Genomic DNA, 22,217 nt, shown 5'->3' with positions numbered 1-22,217 from the left:
TCTCTCTCTCTCTCTCTCTCTCTTTCTCTCTCTCTCTCTCTTGCTCTTTCTCTCTCTCTTGCTCTCTCTCTCTCTCTCTCTCCACCCAGCTTGCAAGTTTTTGAACCCTATCTGCTAACTTTGACTACCCAGGTGCCACAGACAGAAACGTTAAAAAGTACTCAACCTGGTGCTGTTGTCTCCAGAAGAACAGAGAAATCATCCGTCTACAGGTATAAACTGCAGCAGGACCACCAAATTCCACCTGAAACCAGCTGAGTCACCAACCTCAAGAGTTGTAAACCCTTTTAATTTTACTGGGCTCTAAATTGGTTGATCTATCTTCCCAATTCTGTAATCTATTTGTGTGTGAGAGAATCAGAGCGTTGTTTATTATTTTGTCTTAGACCGGATTAAGTACAATAAAAACAATCTTGCTTTCTTAATAAAACTTGTCTGATCGTGCCTTTTATGGTCATAGCAGGGAAACAGTTAAATACTCAAGAAATTGGCAAGTATACCCATTTTTTGCTAAAAGGGCCTGTTGCGGTCAAATGAAGAGAGGGAAAAGAAGGGAGCCATTTGACCCCTCCTCAACTGATCACTGCACTGCCATTGAAGTGATAGACTTAGCATTGGAAGTCAGCCTATGCCACTTCGAATATTGATTGTAAATTTAACTTCCAAGTCCATACTGGTATTTTGAACATCTTGCTATACTGTTCATAAGAAAAGCCTACACAATAGAAATTTCACTTTGCTGCACCACTTTTGTGGACACAATGTGGGCAATTTTTGAGACCAACTATCAGCGCTCCAAGGGCCCTGAAAGATTTTGGGCACGCTATTGGTTTTGGTAATTTTTCAGGCATCCATGATGGCCACCTGAACCAGCTGTTAGCACCCCCCGCATATGGTAATTAGTGATCATTGGCCTATTTTAGGGCCCCTTAAGGAGGTCAGGCTGCCTTGAGTGTGCTCCACTCAGCTTTTCCAGTTGTGGATGTGGCCTAGTGAGCAGCTGCCTATCAAAAAGGTAAGCATTTTGTTTTAAGCTTGAGGTGCTGCCACTGTTGCTGTTGCTCTGAACATCACAGCATTCCCGAGGGCAACTTCTGGCTTGCAACTGGCCAGTGAGGTAAATGGATCACCTGGTGTCATGTTAACCCACATGGATCACGGTTGCAAGGTGGATCCATTGTTTTCCCAGGAGCTTCAGAATGTTTTTCCACTACTGAAGATGCTGACTCATGTTGGAATACAATTCCTTAAGGCTCTGTGCCACTGAGTAGTGATCAGGCCTGGGACTCTTCACTGTCAGCCACTGACCCCCCACCCTCGCACCCCCACCAGTCCAGGAAAATTACTGCATCTGCTGATGGGAACTGCTCTTGCATGGCCATGCCTCCAACCATCCCAGACTATCAATAGCTTTGCAAATGCTAGCAAACCCTTCCACTACATTCCCACTAACTGGAATAATCCAGATGGAGGTATAAAGTATGTTTGCCCTTGGACAACTCTGAGTGGCATTTTTGGGGGGGACGGTGGTAATGTCATTGGACTAGTAGTACAGAGACGAAGGCTCTGGGACACGGGTTCAAATTCCACCACAGCAACCGGTGGAATTAAAATTCAATGACTAAATCTGGAATGGAAAACTAGTCTCAGTAATGCTTACCATCAAACTATCATTGTTTGTTGTAGAAACCCATCTAGTTCACTCATGCCCTTTGGGGAAGGAAGTCTGCCATCCTTTACCTAGTCGGGTCTACATGTGACTCCCAGACCCACAGTAACGTGGTTGACTCTTAACTGCTCTTTTGCAATGACCTAGCAAGTCACTTAGTTCAAGGGCAATTAGGGATGGGCAACAAATGCTGGCATTACCAGCGACACTGCCATTCCATGACAGAATAAAGAGAAAAAAAGAATAGAATGAGCTGACCAAAACAGGACTAGTGTATTTAACTGCTTGTTGATATGCACAGTTGGTGAGCAATATCTCGGACTGATGTTTGCTTCCTGTTCTTCTCTCTCAAATGTAGAAGGCCAGACATGGATATCTAAACCTGCTGAATCAAGTCAGGGCAGAGGAATCTTCCTCTTGAGGACTCTTGATGATATGACAGCCTTTTTTGAAAAACTGGAAAGCGTGGAGGAGAATCCCTATTTCAGAATGTGTTTCTACAATTCTCCTCTTAACAGGATAGTACAAAGGTGATTTAAAAAAAAAACAAAGTCCAAATAAAACTACAGCTTATTTGCATAGAATAACTCAAAAGGTGATCTTAAATGATGTAGCATGGAATAAAAGCCCTTGCTGGAATAGTGCCTTTCCACTATTACGCTTGTTGCAATATTGCAGCATAGTCGGTACTGATGTATCTTTCAGATTGCTCTGTGGGTGAACTCTACTAATCTCAAACGAAGCTGCTTCAGTCATGTAAGAGGGTCGGCTGGTTAATGAATGAGAAATCTAGCCCAAAAGTTATTGATCATGGTGAAAATGCAGGGAGGAGGGAGAGCATGTCAGTCTTTAACTTCAACAGCAACCCTTATAAAACCAAAACAAATTGTTAAAGTACTAGAGTGATATTTTTGAAATTGCATAACAGTAACTATCCAAAATTTAGCATCAGTTGACAGTATCTCTAAAAATAGCTATCCAACTCAAAACACTATGGTATCATCATTGACTGTACAGACTTGGGCATCCATGTTATCACTAACCATGGCCTGTACTTATTGGACATTCTTATGATTGAGCAGGAGAAGTGATTGGGTTATCTCCATCTCTAGTGGCAAACACCAGGAACAATCTATCTCATTCCCTTCTCTCAATGACAGAACATTTAGAAGAAGCATAAGGTTAAGGAGGAAGGAACACCATACAGAGACGAAAGGGACTCACTGGGATAAAGGACATTAAATGTAACAGCATCGGGCTCTATAAGGGTTAAAAAAAGGCAGACTGCCTAATCCCAGAATCTACTTTGATCTTTCAATATGAGACTGATTCGTGGATAGTGATAGGACTAAACCTTTATTTGGCATGAAAGTTGGAACGACACGCATCAGTGGTAAAATGATATTAAGAAAGTTTTGGACAATTGGAAGCTGCCTGATGGATGCAGCAGATTCATCAGTTCATTCAACAAGCAATTATTTTCTCTGACGCTCAACATGATCATCTTGCTCAGCTTCTTGCTGCAGGAGCTTTTGGTCTGTCTCAACAGGTTTCTTCAGACAAGCCCAGATAAGCGACCCTGACTCTGTACACACAGGCATCAGACATGTCTGAAAGGAGTTTCTAAGGTGTAGTGTCAACTTTGTGTAGTCCTCCTCTTGTTCTCATTCCCTCCACCATTACAGGAGATTACGCATAGCTGGGCAGTAATGAAATTGCAGCTAGAAAATCCCTGATAAACATTGCAGTGCCACTTTAAGAGGATATCAGGAAGGCTCCATTCAGCTGCAGTAACTTCCTTAGTTTCTGCATTGTTTTGGTCTTGATATCACAATCAGTTGCTAGGAGATTCAGCAATGGACCTAACTGAAGGGAACACACCTTTCTTGCCACACCTGTTTTGTACAAGGGTTGCCTATTGTGTGTCATTTCCTCCACCTGATTACATTTAGGGAAGGCTCCTCATTGAAATGAACTATGCAAGTACTTACTGTCAATAAGCAGCGCTATTTGATTTGGGTATGGGTCCATTCCATGATTAAATAAGTAATTGGTGCTTAAATGTGCATGAGTGTAGTGAGCACAAGCCCCTCCTTAACGCCTTCACTTTTCCCTTCTCCTATAGACTGCAGGCTTTGAACTCTAAGCTTGGACATACGCTTTTTCAAAGGGAATGTAGTAATTGAAGCACAGAACCATTATATCTTTTAAGGGAAGCGTAGATAAACATTGGGCCACAGAGGAGCATAGAAGGCTATGGGAAAGAAATGGATTAGTGGGATTAGTTTTGCATTGTTCCAGCAAAGAGCTGCCACAGGCAGGATAGGCTGAATGGCCGACATGGCTACTGTAAAATTCTTCTGGTTCCATGTTTCATTGGATGAAAAGGATATGAAGAAATCACTGATTGTTGTCAGTGAGACCTTCACCCTGATAACCAGTCCAAGGGAAAACAATAGATGAACAACAGAGGAAACAATTGTTTCCCATTACTTGGGATGTTCTGATCAGAACATCGAGAAAATTAAGGAAAACGCAGAGGAAAACCTGTGAAGATAAACTGGAAAAATAGGGAAAATATGAGGGAAGACTACCTCCCCCCACCCCCACCCCCTCAAACTCCCAGTCAACACGTGCAACTTTGTGATAAATGCCACAGGGGGAACCAAATCTCTGTAAGTGGAGGAATAGAAAATGACTGATGCCTCTTTAGATAGAGGTGCTGAGAATGAAATGTCTGTCCATAGAAATGTACCAAAATGTCTGTATATTTTACTCAAGTAGGTATGTTGTTGAGCCCTTACTCCTTGAAGGTAGAAAGTTTGATGTCCGCTCCTACTTTCTGATCGCTTGCACCTCCCCTTATGTGGCTTTCTTCCGCCACGGTTACGTGAAACTGACCTGTAATGAATACAATCCAAATTCCGATGATCTGACGGACCACCTAACCAATCAGGTACGTTGAATGTGGCATGAATGCCATTGCATCGGGTCACCCATCAGACACTCCGTCCATTACACAGTCGCCACATGTTTATCTCCATGTCCAATTTCACCCCCCCACATGCTTGAATCAATAACATCTTTCATGCGTGCTACTTCTGGGAAGTGCTTTTATTATGTTTATTTTGGAAAAGTTGAGTCTAGATTAATATCACATTTATATTATGTCATTGCCTTCTGAGATACCCATGTGTTTGGGGACAGCATTGCAGTGTACACGAGGCAGATTATTTCATTTCCTATTGCTGGAGGATAGGAGGTGGGGAGAACTGGCACAAAGTGGCTTTTGGGTGCCACTTTATGTTGGCTGAGTACAGGGCAGCTGAAATCTCAATTTTACATTGCCAGTCTGTCCAGACCTTCTCCAATACAGTCAGAATCAGAAAGTTGAAAGCACAGCTTTATGGCAACACAGCATGTACTTGGTGTCTGTATCCAAATCCACTCTGCAGTGCAAGTTGGCAAAACAAAACAGGGAGTGATGAGCAGAATTTGTTTACTCTGTAAATTGTTGTGATCTGGAATGCAGTGCGTGAAAAGATGGTGGGAGCAGATTCAATAGTACTTTCAAAAATAAATTGGATATACGTTTAAAAAGGAAATGTTCACAATACTATGCGAAAAAGGAGAGTGGGACAAATTGATAACTCTTAACACAGGCATGATGGGCTGATTGGTCTCCTTGTCAGCTATCCTACCCCACTGCCCCACCCCTGCTTTCATATATCATTTGATCTCTGTGTGTGGAAGGGTGAAAGAGGCAGTGTAGTCTCTCCACGGCAGAGTGGATGCACTGCAGTGGGGCTATAAGGCACGACTATGCTGTTGCCATTGAGGCCCATGTACCCTGACATTCATTGGTCTCATTGTGGTTGCCGCGAGCAGCTGAGGCTTTACTTACCCTGGTGCCGGGTCCAGTACATCCCTCCTGACCTTGACATGGTCCAGGAGGACGTGCAGGGAAGGATCACTGAACTAGGGCACTGGGACTTCACCTCCCCTTCCAGACATCTCGGTAGGCTGTATTGACAGTGAGGATGTCCCAGCGCCTTTTTAACGTGATGCTCGGGTATAATGAGGGGGCACTGGTCACTCAGCCCGGCCCATCACGCAAGGCATCGGGAAACCCTCGAATGCATAATTAATGATGCCGGGGCTGCAAGATATCATGGGATTTCCTGTGGACCACCGCAGCAGGAAACACTTCCTGTCCCCACACCCCACCACGGGACTTAGTCCCGGATCGGAGAATTCCACCCACTGGGTTGCAGAGGCTTGCCAGGTTGTCTGGCAATGCAGTATTTTTCTCAGAATCATTATTTTAGCTGATAATTTGACGCACATCAGTCACTTTGCATGTTTGTTTTGTAATCAAATGCATCAACCTCTACTGATGCCTGGATGAGTGCAGCTCCCACAATACTCAAGAAGCTTCACACCATCCAGGACAAAGCAGCCCGCTTGATTGGCATCACATCCACAAACGTTCACTCCCTCCATCATTGACGCACAGTAGCAGCATGGTGTACCATCTACAAGATGCACTACAGGAATTCACCAAGGCTCCTTCGACAGCACCTTCCAAACCCACAACCACTACCATCTAGAAGGACAAAGGCAGCTGATAGATGGGAACACCACCACCTGGAAGTTTCCCTCCAAGCCACTCACCATCGAGACTTGGAAATATATTGCCGTTCCTTCACTGTCGCTGGATCAAAATCCTGGAGCTCCCTCCCTAACAGCACTGTGGGTGTACCTACACCACATGGACTGCAGCGGTTCAGGAAGGCAGCTCATCACCATCTTCTCAAGGGCAATTAGGGATGGACAATAAATGCTGGCCCAGCCAGTGAAGCCCATATCCCATGAATGAATTTAAAAAAAGTAACTTCAAGCAGTCCACCCCCTCACCCGCAGCACAGAACCTGGACAATGAGTAAGAAAGAGCTGATCAAAACAGGGTGAAGTACGATGGGACTCCTTGTGTCCTGGGCTGCTTTGGTTACTGTGAAGGCCTGTTAGGAACCTTAGAAATACACAGCAGACAGGGCTCTGGCAAACCAGCTCTCAACGATAGAATAGGCGGAGGAAGATGTACCATTTGGAATATTTCAATGGTTGCTCTGGCAGACAAAGGCTGCAGCAGAGGGAAACCTCCAATCATCTGGTTTCCTTACCATTGGGTCAAGATTTCATTCTATCAAGGCAAGTGTGGAAGCTGGCGTACACCAGTTTCTCCACGCTAAAATATGTCACGTGCAGGAGTCTTTATCAGCCATCTTCGGACTCATGGAAGACACTCATCCACGCTAGCGATGGATAGCCAACATAACACGTTACCTCTGTTTCTCCTCCATGGATGCTGCCTGACCTGCTGAGTATTTCTAACACTTTCTGCTTTTAGATTGGGCATACTTCCTGTCTGAATTCAGAAAGCTTTTGCACCATGGAGGCATCACACAACACCACTCACCCAATCTTGCCGCACATGGAAAAATTCCATTGCATTCAGGTTAGTCAAAAAGTAGAAAAACATAGCAAAGGAGCAAGGAACCCAACACCAAGCATCAGGTTAGAGGGAGTACAAATTATATAAGGACTTAAATTGTGGGCTGCCTTTTACATGCCCCTGCCGGGTGTGTTTTTGGTGGGGGGGGGGGGGGCACATAAAATAGGGCGGATGCCCACCCATCCATCTTCCCACCCACCCCCAAGCGCACCTTCATAGTAATGTGGGCGGATGCCAAAATCACCAGCCTGCCCGCCATATTTGAATAGATAATCAAGGGTCAATTAGGCTGGTTAACCAGGCAATTGACCTCGATAAGATGCTGCCCATGCCTAAAACCGGTTGCCGTGAGCAATCGGGCGGGAGTGGGCAGACCGATTTTTTTTAAAGGGCTTCAAAGGGCGGGTAGGAAGGGGCTGTTCTATCATTGGAGGCTGTCCTTGGTGGATCGGATGGCGGCCCCTCCCCTAAGATAGTACCCCTTCCCCTTTCTTCCTTCCCGCCGGTTGCCTTAAACCCACCACACCCACCCCCCTCCCGAATCTGCCCAAACCCTACCTGCTGAAGGCCCCGGATTTACCTGTCTCCGGGGATCCAATGGGCTTCTACTGTTTTCTCGTTGCACTCCTGGCAGCACCCGCTAATGCACCCTTGGCGCCGCTGGGACTGACGGAGCTGCTGACCAATTGGATCGGCCGGTAGCTCCCGAGGGCAGGGGGTCCCACGCTGGCCCTGTTTAGCCCACCCACAGTGCTTTATGGCTATGGGGTGGGCTGGCATGGAGCAGATTGGCTCCACGGCGACTTTGCTTCCGGGGGGTGGGGTGGTGGTGGTGGTGGTGGGGGGGCAATGGTGGAGTGGGGGGGGGTGGGGCAGCGTAGGGGGATTGGAGAGGGCGTGTGGGGGGAGGGGGTCCGGTTGGGGCGGGTTGGGGAGCAGCCGTCCATGTCTCCCATACAATGCATGCTGCCCCGTGTTTCATCATCTTATACGTGCTCCGTTGGACTTGAACGTTTGAGAATCCTATATGCATTACTGCAGTTACCGCGAGGAGTTTGTTGTTTCTTTACTGCTTGTTTGTTCATGTAGTTAGGCAGTGCACAGGGGATTTTACCTGCTCAGGTGAGAGCAGGCAACCCAGCTGAATTCAAGGCAGGTGTTCATTAGCATTGTGTAAATTACCCCGCAACCCCTGAGAGGGGGCTAAAAATACCCCCGCCGGCAGCTGTTGACAATCTTTTCTAAAACTCTGCACCCAACCCACCCCTTGTCATTCGGAATCTATTTTTCTGTATTTAACCCTTCGAAAGGTTACTGCAGGACTTCTCCGAGTGTTTTCCTGTCATATTAACAATTTTGTTGCAATAAAAAGATCCATTCCAATGCTTTAGTATCATTTGCTGCTGACCAAGCAAATCTCTACAAGGCATGGAGTTAAGGCTCAAACAGCGCTGGAAAAACTCAGCAGGTCTGGCAGCATCTGTGGAGAGAGAAACAGAGTTAGCGTTTCGGGTCCCGTCGTATTGAACCTGAAACGTTAACTGTTTCTCTCTCTCCACTGATGCTGCCTGGCCTGCTGAGCTTTTCCAGCGCTTTCTGATTTTATTTCGGGTCTCTAGCATCCGCAGTGTTTTGCTTTTATTCTGGAGTTAAGGTTTGTTTGGCGAGGGTAAATTTACTGTGCACCTGACTGACCGCAGGTAGACATGTTCCTGGCAGTACTCAGTGCCCAATTTGAATAGGAAGAACTAACACTGGCATCTCTTGTTTTAGTGTGCGTGGGAAATACGACACGATGCCTAACTGCAGCATTCCTATTGTCATCCCGTCACACTGCTGACTCAGCACAGACAGGGAAATGAAGCTGTGACCGTTTTCCGCATTGCTTCATATTACTGAGCCACCAATGGACTTTTGGCTGGGCTGCTGAGTCTCTCCTGGCAGATCCCCCCGTGAGGGGTCCGGAAAATCCTGGCCACAGACTGTCAGTATCAGTGTTGGATCAGGGATTCTGAAATAGCTTAACTGGAGAGTCGCTTCCCAAAAAACCAGAGTGCAAGTGAACCTAGTGATTGTATTAATATTAATTAATCCTCTAATGCCAATTTGACAATAATGTGCTGAACTGATACGATGTTAACGTTGATTAATTGGCAACTCGCCCACAACGTGGCTCGCGCTGATTCAGAGAATCTGTAACTCTGTCAACAAAATGTGGCACAAAGTGTTGCAGAAAGGAAATGCAATGTTTGCTGGAGTGCACACTAGATGCAATTGTTTTACTATCTATATAATTACTAAAAATCTCGCACTTCCTGCCCATAAACCGTATTTTCTGTTGTCATGCTTTTCTGTCAACATTCCCCTTTAGGTTTTGCAGTGTAAACTGTCACGGTGTCCAAGCTAGCTCAGTACTTCTATGGAATAAGGCTCTGACATCTCTTTCCCAAATCTGTCGCAATATTTTATATATTAAAACAGGTATTCAGTAATGCCAGGGCAAGGGTAATTTCCTAGTATATAAATACTAATACAGTAATGAGGTATAGTTCATGTTTAAAGATCTGAATTTTTTCTCTGCACTATTAGGAAGGTTTATTTGTGTAAAAAATTATTGGACTGAAGAACAAAGCTTAGTGGTAACATGTGAACTGGCAGGGTCTCCTTTTTAGTTTCAAGTATTGCATTATGGGTGAATACGTGGAATTACATAGAATGTGCAGCATAGAAAATGTTCCTCTCATCTTTCTTCATCTAACCCTATCAGCATAATCTATTCCTTTCTCCCCATGTGCTAATCTAGCTTCCCCCAAAAAGGATCTCTGCTTTTCACTTAAACTACTCTGTGTGGTAGCAAGTTCCGTATTCTAACCATTCTCTGCATAAAAAAGGTTTCTCCTGAATTCCTTATTGAATTAATGACTATCTTATATTCGTGGCCTCTAGTTTTGGACTCCCAACAAGTGAAATCTACATTTATGCTATCAAGCCCTTTCCTAATCTTAAACACCCTCCCAACTTTCTCTTTTCAAGGGGAAAAAGCCCCAGCTTGTTCAATCTTTCCTGATATGTAAACTTCTCAGTTCTGGTATCATTCCAGTAAACAGCGCACAACAATATATCGGCTTTATTGATTAAATGTTAATTCCTTTGATCTGATACTTCCTGTGCTTGGACAGCGACTGAAAAGATGTGTAAATAAACAGAAGCTATGGCTGCTTCACTCATGTCTGAGACAACTTGTAGCAGCCCAAGTTCTCGTGGCTTTTACTAGAATGTGTGATACTTCATTAACAATGCAAAGTGGAGTTGGGGGGAAGGATGGAAATCTGCAGTTTTTTGCAGGTGTTGTGTACTATTTATACCTATTTCAAAAAGCTTGTCAAACATCATCCAGGCCCTTGTAGGATGGGAACTGATCTCTTAACCTGCAGCACCTGTGCTGCCACATGCCGATAGAGAATGGGGTTTGCTTTCAGTGCAGCTGAACGGACAAGGTTGTCGGATGGCACTAGAGGCAGGTTATCCACAACTTCCAACATGCTGTCAACCTTCTTGACAGGGGCAGGCAGTAGCTGGGGAATACAGGTTGCAGAACTTCACCACCTGCTTTCACATAACCTATGGCCAACAACACAGACCCTGCAGCGTCAGTAAGGATCACCAATGCCCTCGAGTACTATCCCTCTGACTTCTTTCATCTAGCACAGGCAACATCTGCAGCAGCATCAGCCTCCCCCCCCCCACCCCCGCCCCAGGAAGCCATTAGGTGATTTTAAAATAATCTGTAGCACGCGATTTAACCAAGTTATATCGGACATTGTTAAGTCCTGCATTCAATCTTGGTTCTTTGGGAATGGTTCCTCCACAGAAATGCTTTTTGTTATTTTCCTGACAGAGAGTTTTAAGTTTTAAAAAGCTTCTTCACTTAAGATGTGTTAGTTGCTTTTGCTCTGAACTAATCACTTTGTATTTAATCGTCCTTTCCTGTAATCTCAGGGCCTGGTGTCATTCCACCTGCTCCCCCCCCCCCCACACCCCACCCCCCCCCACCCCGCCGCCTAACCCTTGGGAGATGGAGTTTTATTCCATTAATTGCAGCTTTGCACTATCTTATTCACAGTTTGTACAGAAAAAGAACCCCCTGTACAGTGAGATGAAGGAGGACACAATCTGGTCCATGGAGCGTTTGAATGACTATATTAATGAGAAGTATATGGAAGCAAAGCATCTCCCCAGGGACTGGGTCTTCACTGTTTTTACGGTAAGTTTGTGCTGCTTCTAATTAACAGAACGAGGCTCAGTCGGAGCCCTCTCACCACTGGAGGATTGAGATACACAGGCCTACTGATTAAAGATAGCATGAGGTCCCTATGTTACCATGGTGACATTTTGATTACAGTGTATTTGCTCAGATCAACAGGCTTCTTAACAAACATGATCAGAGTATCATATCTCAGAAACTGATTTGTATTAGAGAAAGTGTCCATAATAGAATAAGCTTAGTTCAGAACTATGTACTCTATAATGCAACAAAACCTATAGTGATAAATAGTTTCTCAAGTCTATGGATTTAAGGTAATTTGTGAAAGAAGTGATGATGACATGAGGGAAAACCTTTTCACGCAGCGAGTGGTTAGGATCTGGAATGCACTGCCTGAGATGGTGGAGGCAGGTTCAATCGAGGCATTCAAGAGAGAATTGGATTATTATCTGGAAAGGAAGAATGTGCAGGGTTACAGGGAGAAGGTGGGGGGAGTGGCACTAGGTGAATTGCTCTTTCAGAGAACCAGCACAGACACGATGGGCTGAATGACCTTCTGTGCTGCAACCATTCTGTGACTGAAGAAAAACTTGATGCTACAGGGTTTTAATTTATTAAAAAATCAAAATAATTGAAAGATTTTTATCAGGTTATACTTATTTTTCTTAACCTCCCCACTAGAAGTTCTGACCTGACCTGTCACTTGCCTTTCCTGGGTTGAAAGACCAGGGGAGTCTTCTACTAGATCCAAGGCAGCCATTTGGAGGGTTTAATTTGGCTTGATTTGCCCTTTATCTCTCTTCCTTCCCCTTTGGGGAAGTCCTTCTCCACCTTTCTCAGCAAAGCCCGTGCTGGGTTACAGTTCCATGGGTATCTTGCTGAACCTCCTGTACTTCTCTGGGTAGTCCTAGACAGTGAGGCTGTTAATTAATTTGGATCTGCCTGCCCATCGATATTGCCCCTGTGCCTGAAGTCTGAACAATTTAATTTTTATGGATGGGTGACGAAGCCATTTTCAGCATAACTTGAGGGGGGACTTTGCTGCAGTACTATATAATGGTCCCATTTCTTCCCCATGTATTTACTTTCCCTGAAACTCAGTTGTGCTATTCTACTACATGTGGAGTGAGTTACACTTTCTAACCACTCTCGGGGTAAAGTAATCTCTCCCGAATTCTTCATTGGATTTACCTTATATTTTGCTTCACGTGTGATACTCAATTATATGGACCAGCAAAGACCCATGATTTTTTACCCTCTCCCTTGACCCAGGGCCAGAGGGGTCAATTGTGATATCTCAGTGTTCCCTTAGTTAACATCAGGTAATGCAGGACAGCCCAGGAATCAACCCTTTGGGTGGAACCTTACCAAATTTGCACCAAGTGCTGTAGCGGGCGGGTAAAACAATGTTTTAAGCAATGGCCGCCATGGCAGGTTTTCACGCTGTATTGTCCCAAACTCACCTCATTATTTATTGGCATTCCCGGGAAACATGCCGTTTCCATGGCGGGTGGGCTGTCATTCGTCCATCTGCCATCGCCCTGGCGCTGCATCACGCCGGGCACCATGTTTAAAGTCCAGCCGCAAGCACACATCTCAGTGCTTCCAGCTCACCAATGCTGCACGGAAGACTTGGCCTTGAAACTGAAGAAGACTCCAGCCCCCAGGTTCAGCGACGCGTCTTTCGAGCGACTTTTGGATGCCCTGGAGGCTGCCGGGGTGTCCTCTACCCCAGCTCTGGCTGCAGGATAGGCAGCGGCAGCACTAATCTGGCTTGGGAGGTGGTGGCAGTGGTGGTCATTGCCAAAGCCCTACAAAAGAGTACAGCCACCCACAAGGACAGCAAGAGGATGAATGATCTCCTCCGTTCCACCAGGGTGAGTCACTCTCTCATCACTCAACTCGTGCACTCGCAAACCCATCGCACACCCACAGGGATCTCACTCACTGCCGGTTCAAGGGACATCACCATTCACACTCTCACACTCACCATCATTGCCCTCATCCCATACATGGGGCCACTCAACACCTGCACAAGCCAGGCATACTTTTTATCTGGCCTGACAAGTGTCCTGCTTACACTCTCTCCACCTCTATCTGTGCAGGACAAGCTGGCACACAACAAGAGAGAGAGGTCGCAGGCTGGTGGAGGAAGGCCTGAAATCAAGGTCCTCACAGACTTTGAAAACAGAGCCATCCAGGTGGCTGGCGAGGATCTGGACTGGTCCTGTGCTGACGGTGAGATTGGCGCTGCTCTACCAAGTGAGGATCCAGCAGTGCAACATCCATCAGAGACCACCATGCTGTGAGTGATGTGTCCTCTTTCACAGGCCGCTGCCATGCACTAAGTATCTCTTCTTGCTTTTGCAGGCACATCTGCCAAACAGCCGACAGAGTCCATGACCCAGGGCCTCCAATCAAGCCCTGAAGAAACCTCTGGAGGAATCTGGAGACAACCTCCCTGAAGATCCGTCACCACGGCTCCCCCTTACCCTCAAAAGTCACCTCAGAGGCAGGGCTGTGCTTGTCCCCTCATTCCCCCACCCTTCTCCCGCCCCCCAGTCGGGCAGGGCAGCACTTGACTCAGCCACCGCACCCCCCACCCCCCCACCCCCCCCACCCCCCCTTCCCCCCACTCCCCCGGCACCCTGAAGCCTGCAAAGCAACAGGCGACCCTGGCGAGCTCTGCAGAACGTTGTTGTTGTGCACCCGCCTCCAGTTCACCCAAAGTGCAGGCCACCAAGTTCACGCCGTCTCTGTGCTGTTGTGAAACATGTCAGCGTGCTTTCCCGCCGACGTGGAATGGACGATCCAGTGGGGATGCGAGGGCATAGCGGGAAGGCCCGATAATGACATGCTGATGTATTACAATGAGGTTCCTGACGATCGATGGTGGGAAATGCAGCCTGCCATCAGCGGGCTGAGCGGACAATTGCGACCTGCCTTCCTGCTGTCGTGAAACTGATCCCGCCATATTGTCCGCTCACACCCGCCACCAACGGGCAGGGAAAATTCCGCTCTTTGTACTGGCTGTTCCGTAAAATTCAGTATAACCTCCGCGCTGTGTCATTGGGGGAGCAGTACATTGTTTCTGGAAAAAAGGTCAACATTTATAATCAGACCCAGCGAACAGAGGCAGTCCTCACTTAAGATAATAAAAACAAAAAACTGCGGATGCTGGAAACCCAAAACAAAAACAGAATTACCTGGAAAAACTCAGCAGGTCTGGCAGCATCGGCGGAGAAGAAAAGAGTTGACGTTTCGAGTCCTCATGACCCTTCTCTTAAAATGGTTTATCTCCCAAAACCTGTCGTAATAACTGTTCCTCAGGTCCTTACAGCAATTCCTATTGATTGGAAATTTTGGTTTTCTTAATTTCTGCACACACTGTTCTTTACGATCGATGAGAGTACTTGGCCTCGCTTGGGGTGTGTGCTGTAATTTAACACAACGTTGCACGTAGATTTTCCCAGTTCTGATACAGGTCACAAACTTCCTCATTTTGGTTCTTTGCTTTCTTGCTGGCATTTCCTGATGCACGGTGTCCTGATGGTGCTCCCGATCTGACAAGACCTCTTCAAAGATGAATATCAAAGCGAAATTCTGCGGATGCTGGGGATCCGAAATAAAACTAGAAATTGCGGGGAATACTCAGCAGGTCTGGCCGCGTCTGTGAAGAGGAAAACAGAGTTAACGTTTCAGGTCATGACCTTTCATCAAATCTCATCGTTGACCTGTAATGTTAACTGTTTCTGTTTCCACAGGTGCTTCCTGCCAAGTATTTCTAGCATTTTCTATTTTCATCCCCTAAAATCCTGTATTCTGACTTTCACTAACTATGCAGCTATTCTTCTACACTCAATCACTGATTACAATGATCCAATCAACTTACCGACTATCAATCTTCTTCTTAAATGAGATTAAACTGCTTTTACATTTTAGAGAACATTTTGGGACCAGTCTATGTATTTCAATGTTTGTAACAAAACCAAATCTTACCTAAAGTTTGATATATCCAAACTAACAATGAATCCTGATCAGTATGTTTACTTTTTGTGATTTATGATGATTTTAAATGGTGTAATTGTTGTATGTAAGCTTTTGCTCGATCTGCTAGTATATTGTGTGCCCTTGAGCATCACCACTATTTACAACAGGAATTTTTTTCCCCAAGTTTTGCTTGGGCAATGAAATACTGACATTGTTCAACTTATGGCTGGCTTATCAGTGGCTAGTGGGTTATAACTGGCTGGTGGGCTATCAGTGACCAATGGGTTATCACTGGCCCTGCATTTCTGAGTGTTCAGGTTCAGTTGAGTGAAGCAAAGTTAATTCAGTCTCCTCACCGGGCTCTGGTGAGGCATGAAATGATCTCAGACAATGTGAACCCAGCGTGTTAAAAACTGAGCCATAATATAAAAGTGGATTAGATTCTTCATTGCTTGACAGAGTAAAATTTGAACTGAGAGATGTGGAACTAAAAGGACAGGAAGGGGAAGGGATTGGGGGAACAAGAGGAATGTCTGTTGCACTTGAGCATTCCCTCAAATGAAAACAAAATTATAGACTGTGTGACAAAGAATCTTGTCTGACTGCAAAGGTAATTAATAGCTTTAACGTTTTCTTGCAGAAGAGAGTGCAACAGATCATGACACAGTGCTTCATTGCCACCAAGGCCAGGCTTGGTAATAAACTGGGCTACTTTGACCTTCTGGGTTTTGACATTATGATTGATCAAAATTTCAAGGTGACTGTATTTTTAATTCTCTTCAACTATCCATTTAGTTAAGTATAGGTGTATTTGAATTGATCCGAAGATGACTTTAATGGTACATTGGGTACAGTAGCGTAATGGTTACACTACTGACTAATAGTCCAGAGAATTTGAGCTCAAATCCCACCATGGCAGTTTGAGAATTTTAATTCAGTTCTTTCAAAAAAATGCTTGCCCATGTTTCTGGGCAACATTGTTGGCTCTTAGTAATCTTCTGAATTGACCAAGTGAGCTGCTCAGCTGTATCATAAGCTAGGCAACTAGGGATGCACAATAAATCCTGGTCTTTTCAATGATGCTCAGATCCCAAGAATAAATCTTCAAACATGCTTGGTATGACCTATATATAGATTACACAAAGCAAATGTGTATAATACTGTAAATTTAGTACCAATTCAGTCACAGTTTGAATAAGAGTCAAGATTAAGCTAGCTCAGTTAATAAAGACAGTCACAAATGTGGATCAGAGCCATGTGTACCAGTAAAGGCCTTGATCCCAGCTGTGCTAAGTTAGCTTATCCTAAATCAGGACTCCGCCCTTTCGGAGGAGACACTCCAAATCGTCCTACAACACCCTGTGGGGGATTCCTTCGGCGATCCACCAACCATCAGTGAGCTTAAGAGGACCATCCAACTGATGAAAACCAGAAAAGCTTTTGGGCCAGATGGTACACCCACAGAGGTCTACCATGCTGGCAGACATTAGCTCATGTCATGATTCCACTAGCGCATCCTCCACCTCTGGGATGAAAAGGACATCCTCCGGGATCTCAAGAACGTGACCATCAATACTATCCACAAGAAGGGGGACAAACCTGATTGTAAAAGCTACAGGGGGATTTCCCTTCTGTCCACCACGGTTAAGATCCTGGCCCGCATTCTCCTGAACCACCATTGTCTGGTCGCTGAGGAAATCCTTCCAGAAACCCAGCGTGACTTCCGACCATCCCGGGGTACTGCGGACATGGTCTTTGTGGCTAGACAGATCCAAAAAAAAATAAATCCAGGAGCAAAATCAAGAATTGTTCCCTGCCTTCTTTGTTCTGACGAAGGCGGTTGATTTTTTAAATCGTGAAGCTCTAGGGCTCGTCCTCCAACACTTTGGATGCCTGTTGAAGTTTGTCATCATCCTGAGACTCCTGCATGACAACATGGCCGCCACCATCCTGAGCGGAAGATCCGCCTTTCACACCCGGACCGGAGTCAAACAAGGTTGTGTGATCGTCCCCGCCTTGTTCACCATTTACCTGACCATCTCATCTGAGATGACCTACCACCTGGTGTCTGCATTCAGTATCATCTGGACAGGAAGCACTCCAACCTTGGTCGCTTCTGGGCAAAAACAAAACTCACCACCAGGGACATCCACAACCTTCAATTTGCGGGCGACTGCTGTGTGATGGCTCACTCTGTACAGGACAGGCAATGGACGTTTGACTCTTCAACACCTCGTACAAGATGCTTGGCCTGTCCTTAAACATCACCAAGATGAATGTCCATCGCCAGCCTCCCTGGGCCTGTTGAGCATCCCTCGCATCATCCACATAGATGGGGTGGCTCTGGAATATTTGTAGCTTTTCCTTTATCTCGGCAGCCACCTCTCCCAAGGGACTGCCATTGATGATGAAGTCCAACACCAAGTCCACTGTGCCAACGCTGCCGCCTTCAAGCTGCGCCAACATGTCTTTGACAATAGGAACCTTTGGAAGTCAAGAAAGGTTCTGGTTTATAAGGCTGTTGTGTTGCCCACCCTCCACTACTGCAGCGAAACATGGACTGTCTACTGATGCCACATTAAGATCCTTGAGAGCTTCCATCAGTGGTGCTGGCGTCAAATCCTGGGGATCATATAGGAGGACTGCCAGACTAACACGAGCGTCCTCCATGAAGCTGTGTCTACTAGCATTGAATCCCTGCTCCTGCAGAACCAACTCCCATGGATGGGCCATTGTGTCCGGGTGCCCGAAAACCACCTCCCTCGGCAGGTTCTCTTCTCACAGCTCTCTGTTGCCCAATGCTCAAAGGATGGCCAAAGGAAAAGGTATAAAGATACCCTCAAGGTTGCCCTAAAACACGGAGACATTACACCACTGATTGGGAGGAGGATGCTGCTGATTGCTCAGCATGGCACCACCTGGTCCTCCGAGGCACAAGCCTCTTTGAGGCTCAGCGACTTGACAGCGAGGCAGAATGGCAGCGGCAGAGGAAGGAGAAGGAAGCCAGCCCAGGGCAGCGATTTCCACTCCCTTGCACAATGACGTTCCCCCACTGCAGAAGAACATGTGGATCCAGCATTGTGCTCTTCATTCACCGAGCCTGACAGACGTCATTCTCAATTCCACGGGACCACCAACGACAGCATTGGAGGCTTTGACCCCAGCTGTGTTATGTTAGCTTATCTCACAGGGACACTGTATGCTGGCAGGGAAAAGATCCATCAGAGTTCCCACTCCCATCACCTTCTGCACTGTATGAATCTAAAACACTGTGCCAATGTAATTTTCTCACTTTTCGTCACCAATCATGTTCTGTCCTCTGTTGCGATGTTGGCAATTCAGTGCCCAGGTAGGTGCAGAATTATGCCGCGTCCATAATCCCACCATGAGCTGAACTGAAACCTCCCAGATTTGTTTCATGTAAGAGCCACAGGCTGAGCAGATAGAAGAGAATTCCATCCACAGATGTGAGTCCAGATCTCCCAGTTGAAAGGACAGTGCACGCTCAGTTCCCCATTTCTTCAGTTCAACACTGTTAGCACTTGATAATAATGCCACTCCCTTGCTCTTTCCCTGTATTCCTGCCATTTTTTTTCCCTTTTCAAGTGTGTATCCAATTCCCTTTTGGAAGTTACCACCTCCACCACCCTGGCAGGAAGTGCATCTTGATCATAACATCTTGCTGCGTAAAAAAATTACTCCACATCTCCCACCTGGCTTTTTTGCCAATTAGTTTAAATCTTGTTACTGGCCTTCCTGCCAGTCTCTCTCTTCTGATTTTGTCACTATGGCATATTGTTGGGGGAGATTTATTCTGAACCTAATTATGTTCTTCACCTAACTACCTCTGACATATCTGGCGAAGATGAGGCGATATTATCAAGTGCCAGCAGTAAACTAAATGTCTTGAAGGTTATGGATATACACTGAACTGAAGTGATACACTGAGGTTTCAACATGCTATGTTGTGGGCAAGGTAAGACAAGTACTTTCCCGCATAGCAGGTTGCTTACATTGGACCTCCTAGCATTGTAAAGTGCTTTGTGTTGATGAGGCCCTTCAACTATGGAGGGACAGCTGCTTTTACTTGTTCTTGCATGGTTACTACCAACTGTTAGTGTGGTGACAACAGAGCTTTGGAAGCAAGTCACCTGTTCCTTAGATGGACATAGTGCAGAGAAATAAGAAGTTTATACCAGGTGTTTTACCTGCTGTTTTGCACTGTAACCATTAGGCAACCTTAAGTAAGAATGAATTACAAATGATCTTTCAGGGAAAAGGATTCTGGAGTTAAGTACAATGAATCATAAATACTAAGCGATTCACAGTGACACAGCTTCCTCATTGAGCCCTATAATTCCTTTATTTTTAAGCTGAACGGAGGTGTAGATGCATTAAGGTAATATAATCCAATAAGCCAAGGGATCCCCTTGGAGGAGGCTTTTTCCATTGATATTGTGCCTCTAGTGTGTTTTATAGATCAGTTACAATCCCAGTTTTGGATATGCTTCAGTACAAAGCCAGTAAATATAAACCAATTTTTTAAGTTGTTGATCTGACTGTGGACCACATAATAGTAACAAAGGACCATCCCAGCACTTTCTGAAGCTTATTTTGATTTTTTTAATGTTTTCTGATAACTTTGAAATGTAGCTGTCATTTAGAAGCCAATAAACAGAATTTCATCGCCTCTTGGCAGTGATTGACAATTAAAGGATCCAACAGTGTAACTGTAGACTGCCGGTCTCAGCTCATTCCATGGAGATTTGTAAATATACAATATAACTGATTCCTTCGATATATACCACAGCCAACATTCTGGCTGTATGCTTTTTAAAAATGATTTCCACCTGCTGTGTCTCACCTATGTCACAAATCAAGACAGATAAAAAACCCGCTCCCTCTTGTTCTCAATACCCTCCGAGACCTCTGTGCATTTCCAATTGTTATCGCTCCATCATTGCTGGCAGTGCCAACTAACTCTGGAATCCCCTCTCCATCTCTCTAACTCTCTCTCGTCCTTTAAGATGCTCTTCAAGACCTACCTTTTTGACCAAGCTTTTGGTCACCTGTCTTAATATCACCTTATGTGGGCTCAGTGTCAAATTTCTTTCAATAAAGCTCCTGTGAAGCACTTTGGGACATTTTCATAGATTAAAGGCATTACATAAATACTAGTTGTTGTTAGTGATGTTTTTTCCCACTTTTAAATGGGGAATGCTTCAAGCTACATTTAACTTATTCCCTGCAAAGGACTTGCCAAAATTGGGATCTGCCAAAATTGGTGATTTGCAGGTGACCACCTTTCTTCAGTGCCCATTTTTTACTGCCCCGCTATTCCATTTAAATTGGAGGAAAAAAAAACCCCTTTTCACAAATTCCTCGGCATTCTATGGTGGAGAGTGTCATTACTTCACTGGTCAATCACCAAAGACAAATGTGGGTGATTGGGTGAGGTGGTAGGAGATAGGAAGGGGGACTGTGCAATAGAGTGAGGGAGTGAGTGATTCAGTGGGGAGAGTGGAAGATTGGGTGGTGGGAGCGGGTGATGAGGTGGGGGGTGGGGGGAGTGCTGGAGATATATTCTACATTGCACGTGATCCGATAAATATACAGATGTCAAGCATCTTTCATGGTTCCAACAAGTTTCCAACAGTGTTCAATATAAAAAGGTTACCGTCTCTACAACCTTCTTACAATGACTTGAAAGTATTCAACACTTTACTGCGTTTCTATGTATGACTTTAATGGATCTTTACAGTTCAAATATTTTAAGCTGAGGAATATTGCTACTTATTTTTGAAGAGAGTACAATATGTTACACATACATAATAAATAAACGTCACATAGACCAGTGAACCTCCTGTTGTGTTCAGGAGCTCATGGTGTGTAATGCACAATATATTATTCTGCTACTAAGGAATAGCTCCGTGTAACCTGTCAAACCCCATTAAGGTCACAAGACCTTCCTGAGGCCAGTTAAAGAGCAATTGCTCTAGATGTCAAGTAAAGGTCAGAAGAACGGAACATGTGAACAAGAGGAAATGTATCTTTGAAAAAACTTAATACCACTGTCATTGTGAAACTTTAATAGGATTTTATCACCATTTCAAAAAAAAGTGTTTATACTTCATAAACCCCAGCTTCTCATCAGCTTTATCTTTGTGTCAGTTTGTTGCATCATACTCTTGGCCATGTGTCATAATAAGTAATCCAATGTAACTGAACCAAAGCTGCATGGTTGCAGTGGTCTTAAAATGGCTTTGTTTAATGTACCTCCATGGTTTACCTGCTGTGGTATATCAACTATCAGGCTTTTATTGAAGGATTTCTTTTGAAAAGAAAATAATGAGACGATAGTTTGCATTAGTCACAGTGATTTTTTTTTGGTAGCTTCTAAATTCGTTGCCTAGCAGTCCCCAGACCAATCAAACACATGCAGATGGCACCATGTAACACAGCACTGACCCAGCCAGGATTTATTTGGATTGCATTAATGTATGCACAACACTGCACAATGCATACTCTTGTCATGTAATTGAATGGGAATAAAGGGAATGGCAATGAATTAGAAATGGAGCCCTCTCGTGTTTCAGTAAATTGCAGCTTGTGGTACTGGTATGTAAGCCCTGCGCAGTGAGTAATCCCAGAGTACAATGAAGGATCTGATACCTGTTCGTTGAAACATCCTTTCTGATTAATTAAAGGACTTTGTTCCTTCGTTTGCTTTTCGACAGTGCCAGTTTTGAAATGAGGGGCTGAGATTATTCCAATGTTTG

General features: G+C 45.1%; 1 protein-coding gene across 1 annotated transcript in view; it reads left to right on the top strand.

The window, feature by feature from the left end:
• The window catches only part of ttll10 (tubulin tyrosine ligase-like family, member 10), a 91,937-nt gene extending 75,700 nt beyond the window's left edge, over positions 1–16,237 (top strand). The window contains exons 6-9 of the mRNA XM_041207011.1: positions 2,028–2,199; positions 4,454–4,625; positions 11,308–11,448; positions 16,082–16,237. Of these exons, the coding sequence (XP_041062945.1) occupies positions 2,028–2,199; positions 4,454–4,625; positions 11,308–11,448; positions 16,082–16,237 (641 nt within the window). The remainder of the gene's footprint in view (positions 1–2,027; positions 2,200–4,453; positions 4,626–11,307; positions 11,449–16,081) is intronic.
• The last annotated feature ends 5,980 nt before the right edge of the window (positions 16,238–22,217 follow it).

This window comes from Carcharodon carcharias, chromosome 15, assembly GCF_017639515.1.
Source record: "Carcharodon carcharias isolate sCarCar2 chromosome 15, sCarCar2.pri, whole genome shotgun sequence".
NCBI lineage: Eukaryota > Metazoa > Chordata > Chondrichthyes > Lamniformes > Lamnidae > Carcharodon > Carcharodon carcharias.
The sequence above is the reverse complement of the archived record's forward strand: the minus strand, read 5'-3'. Positions and strand labels throughout refer to the sequence as shown.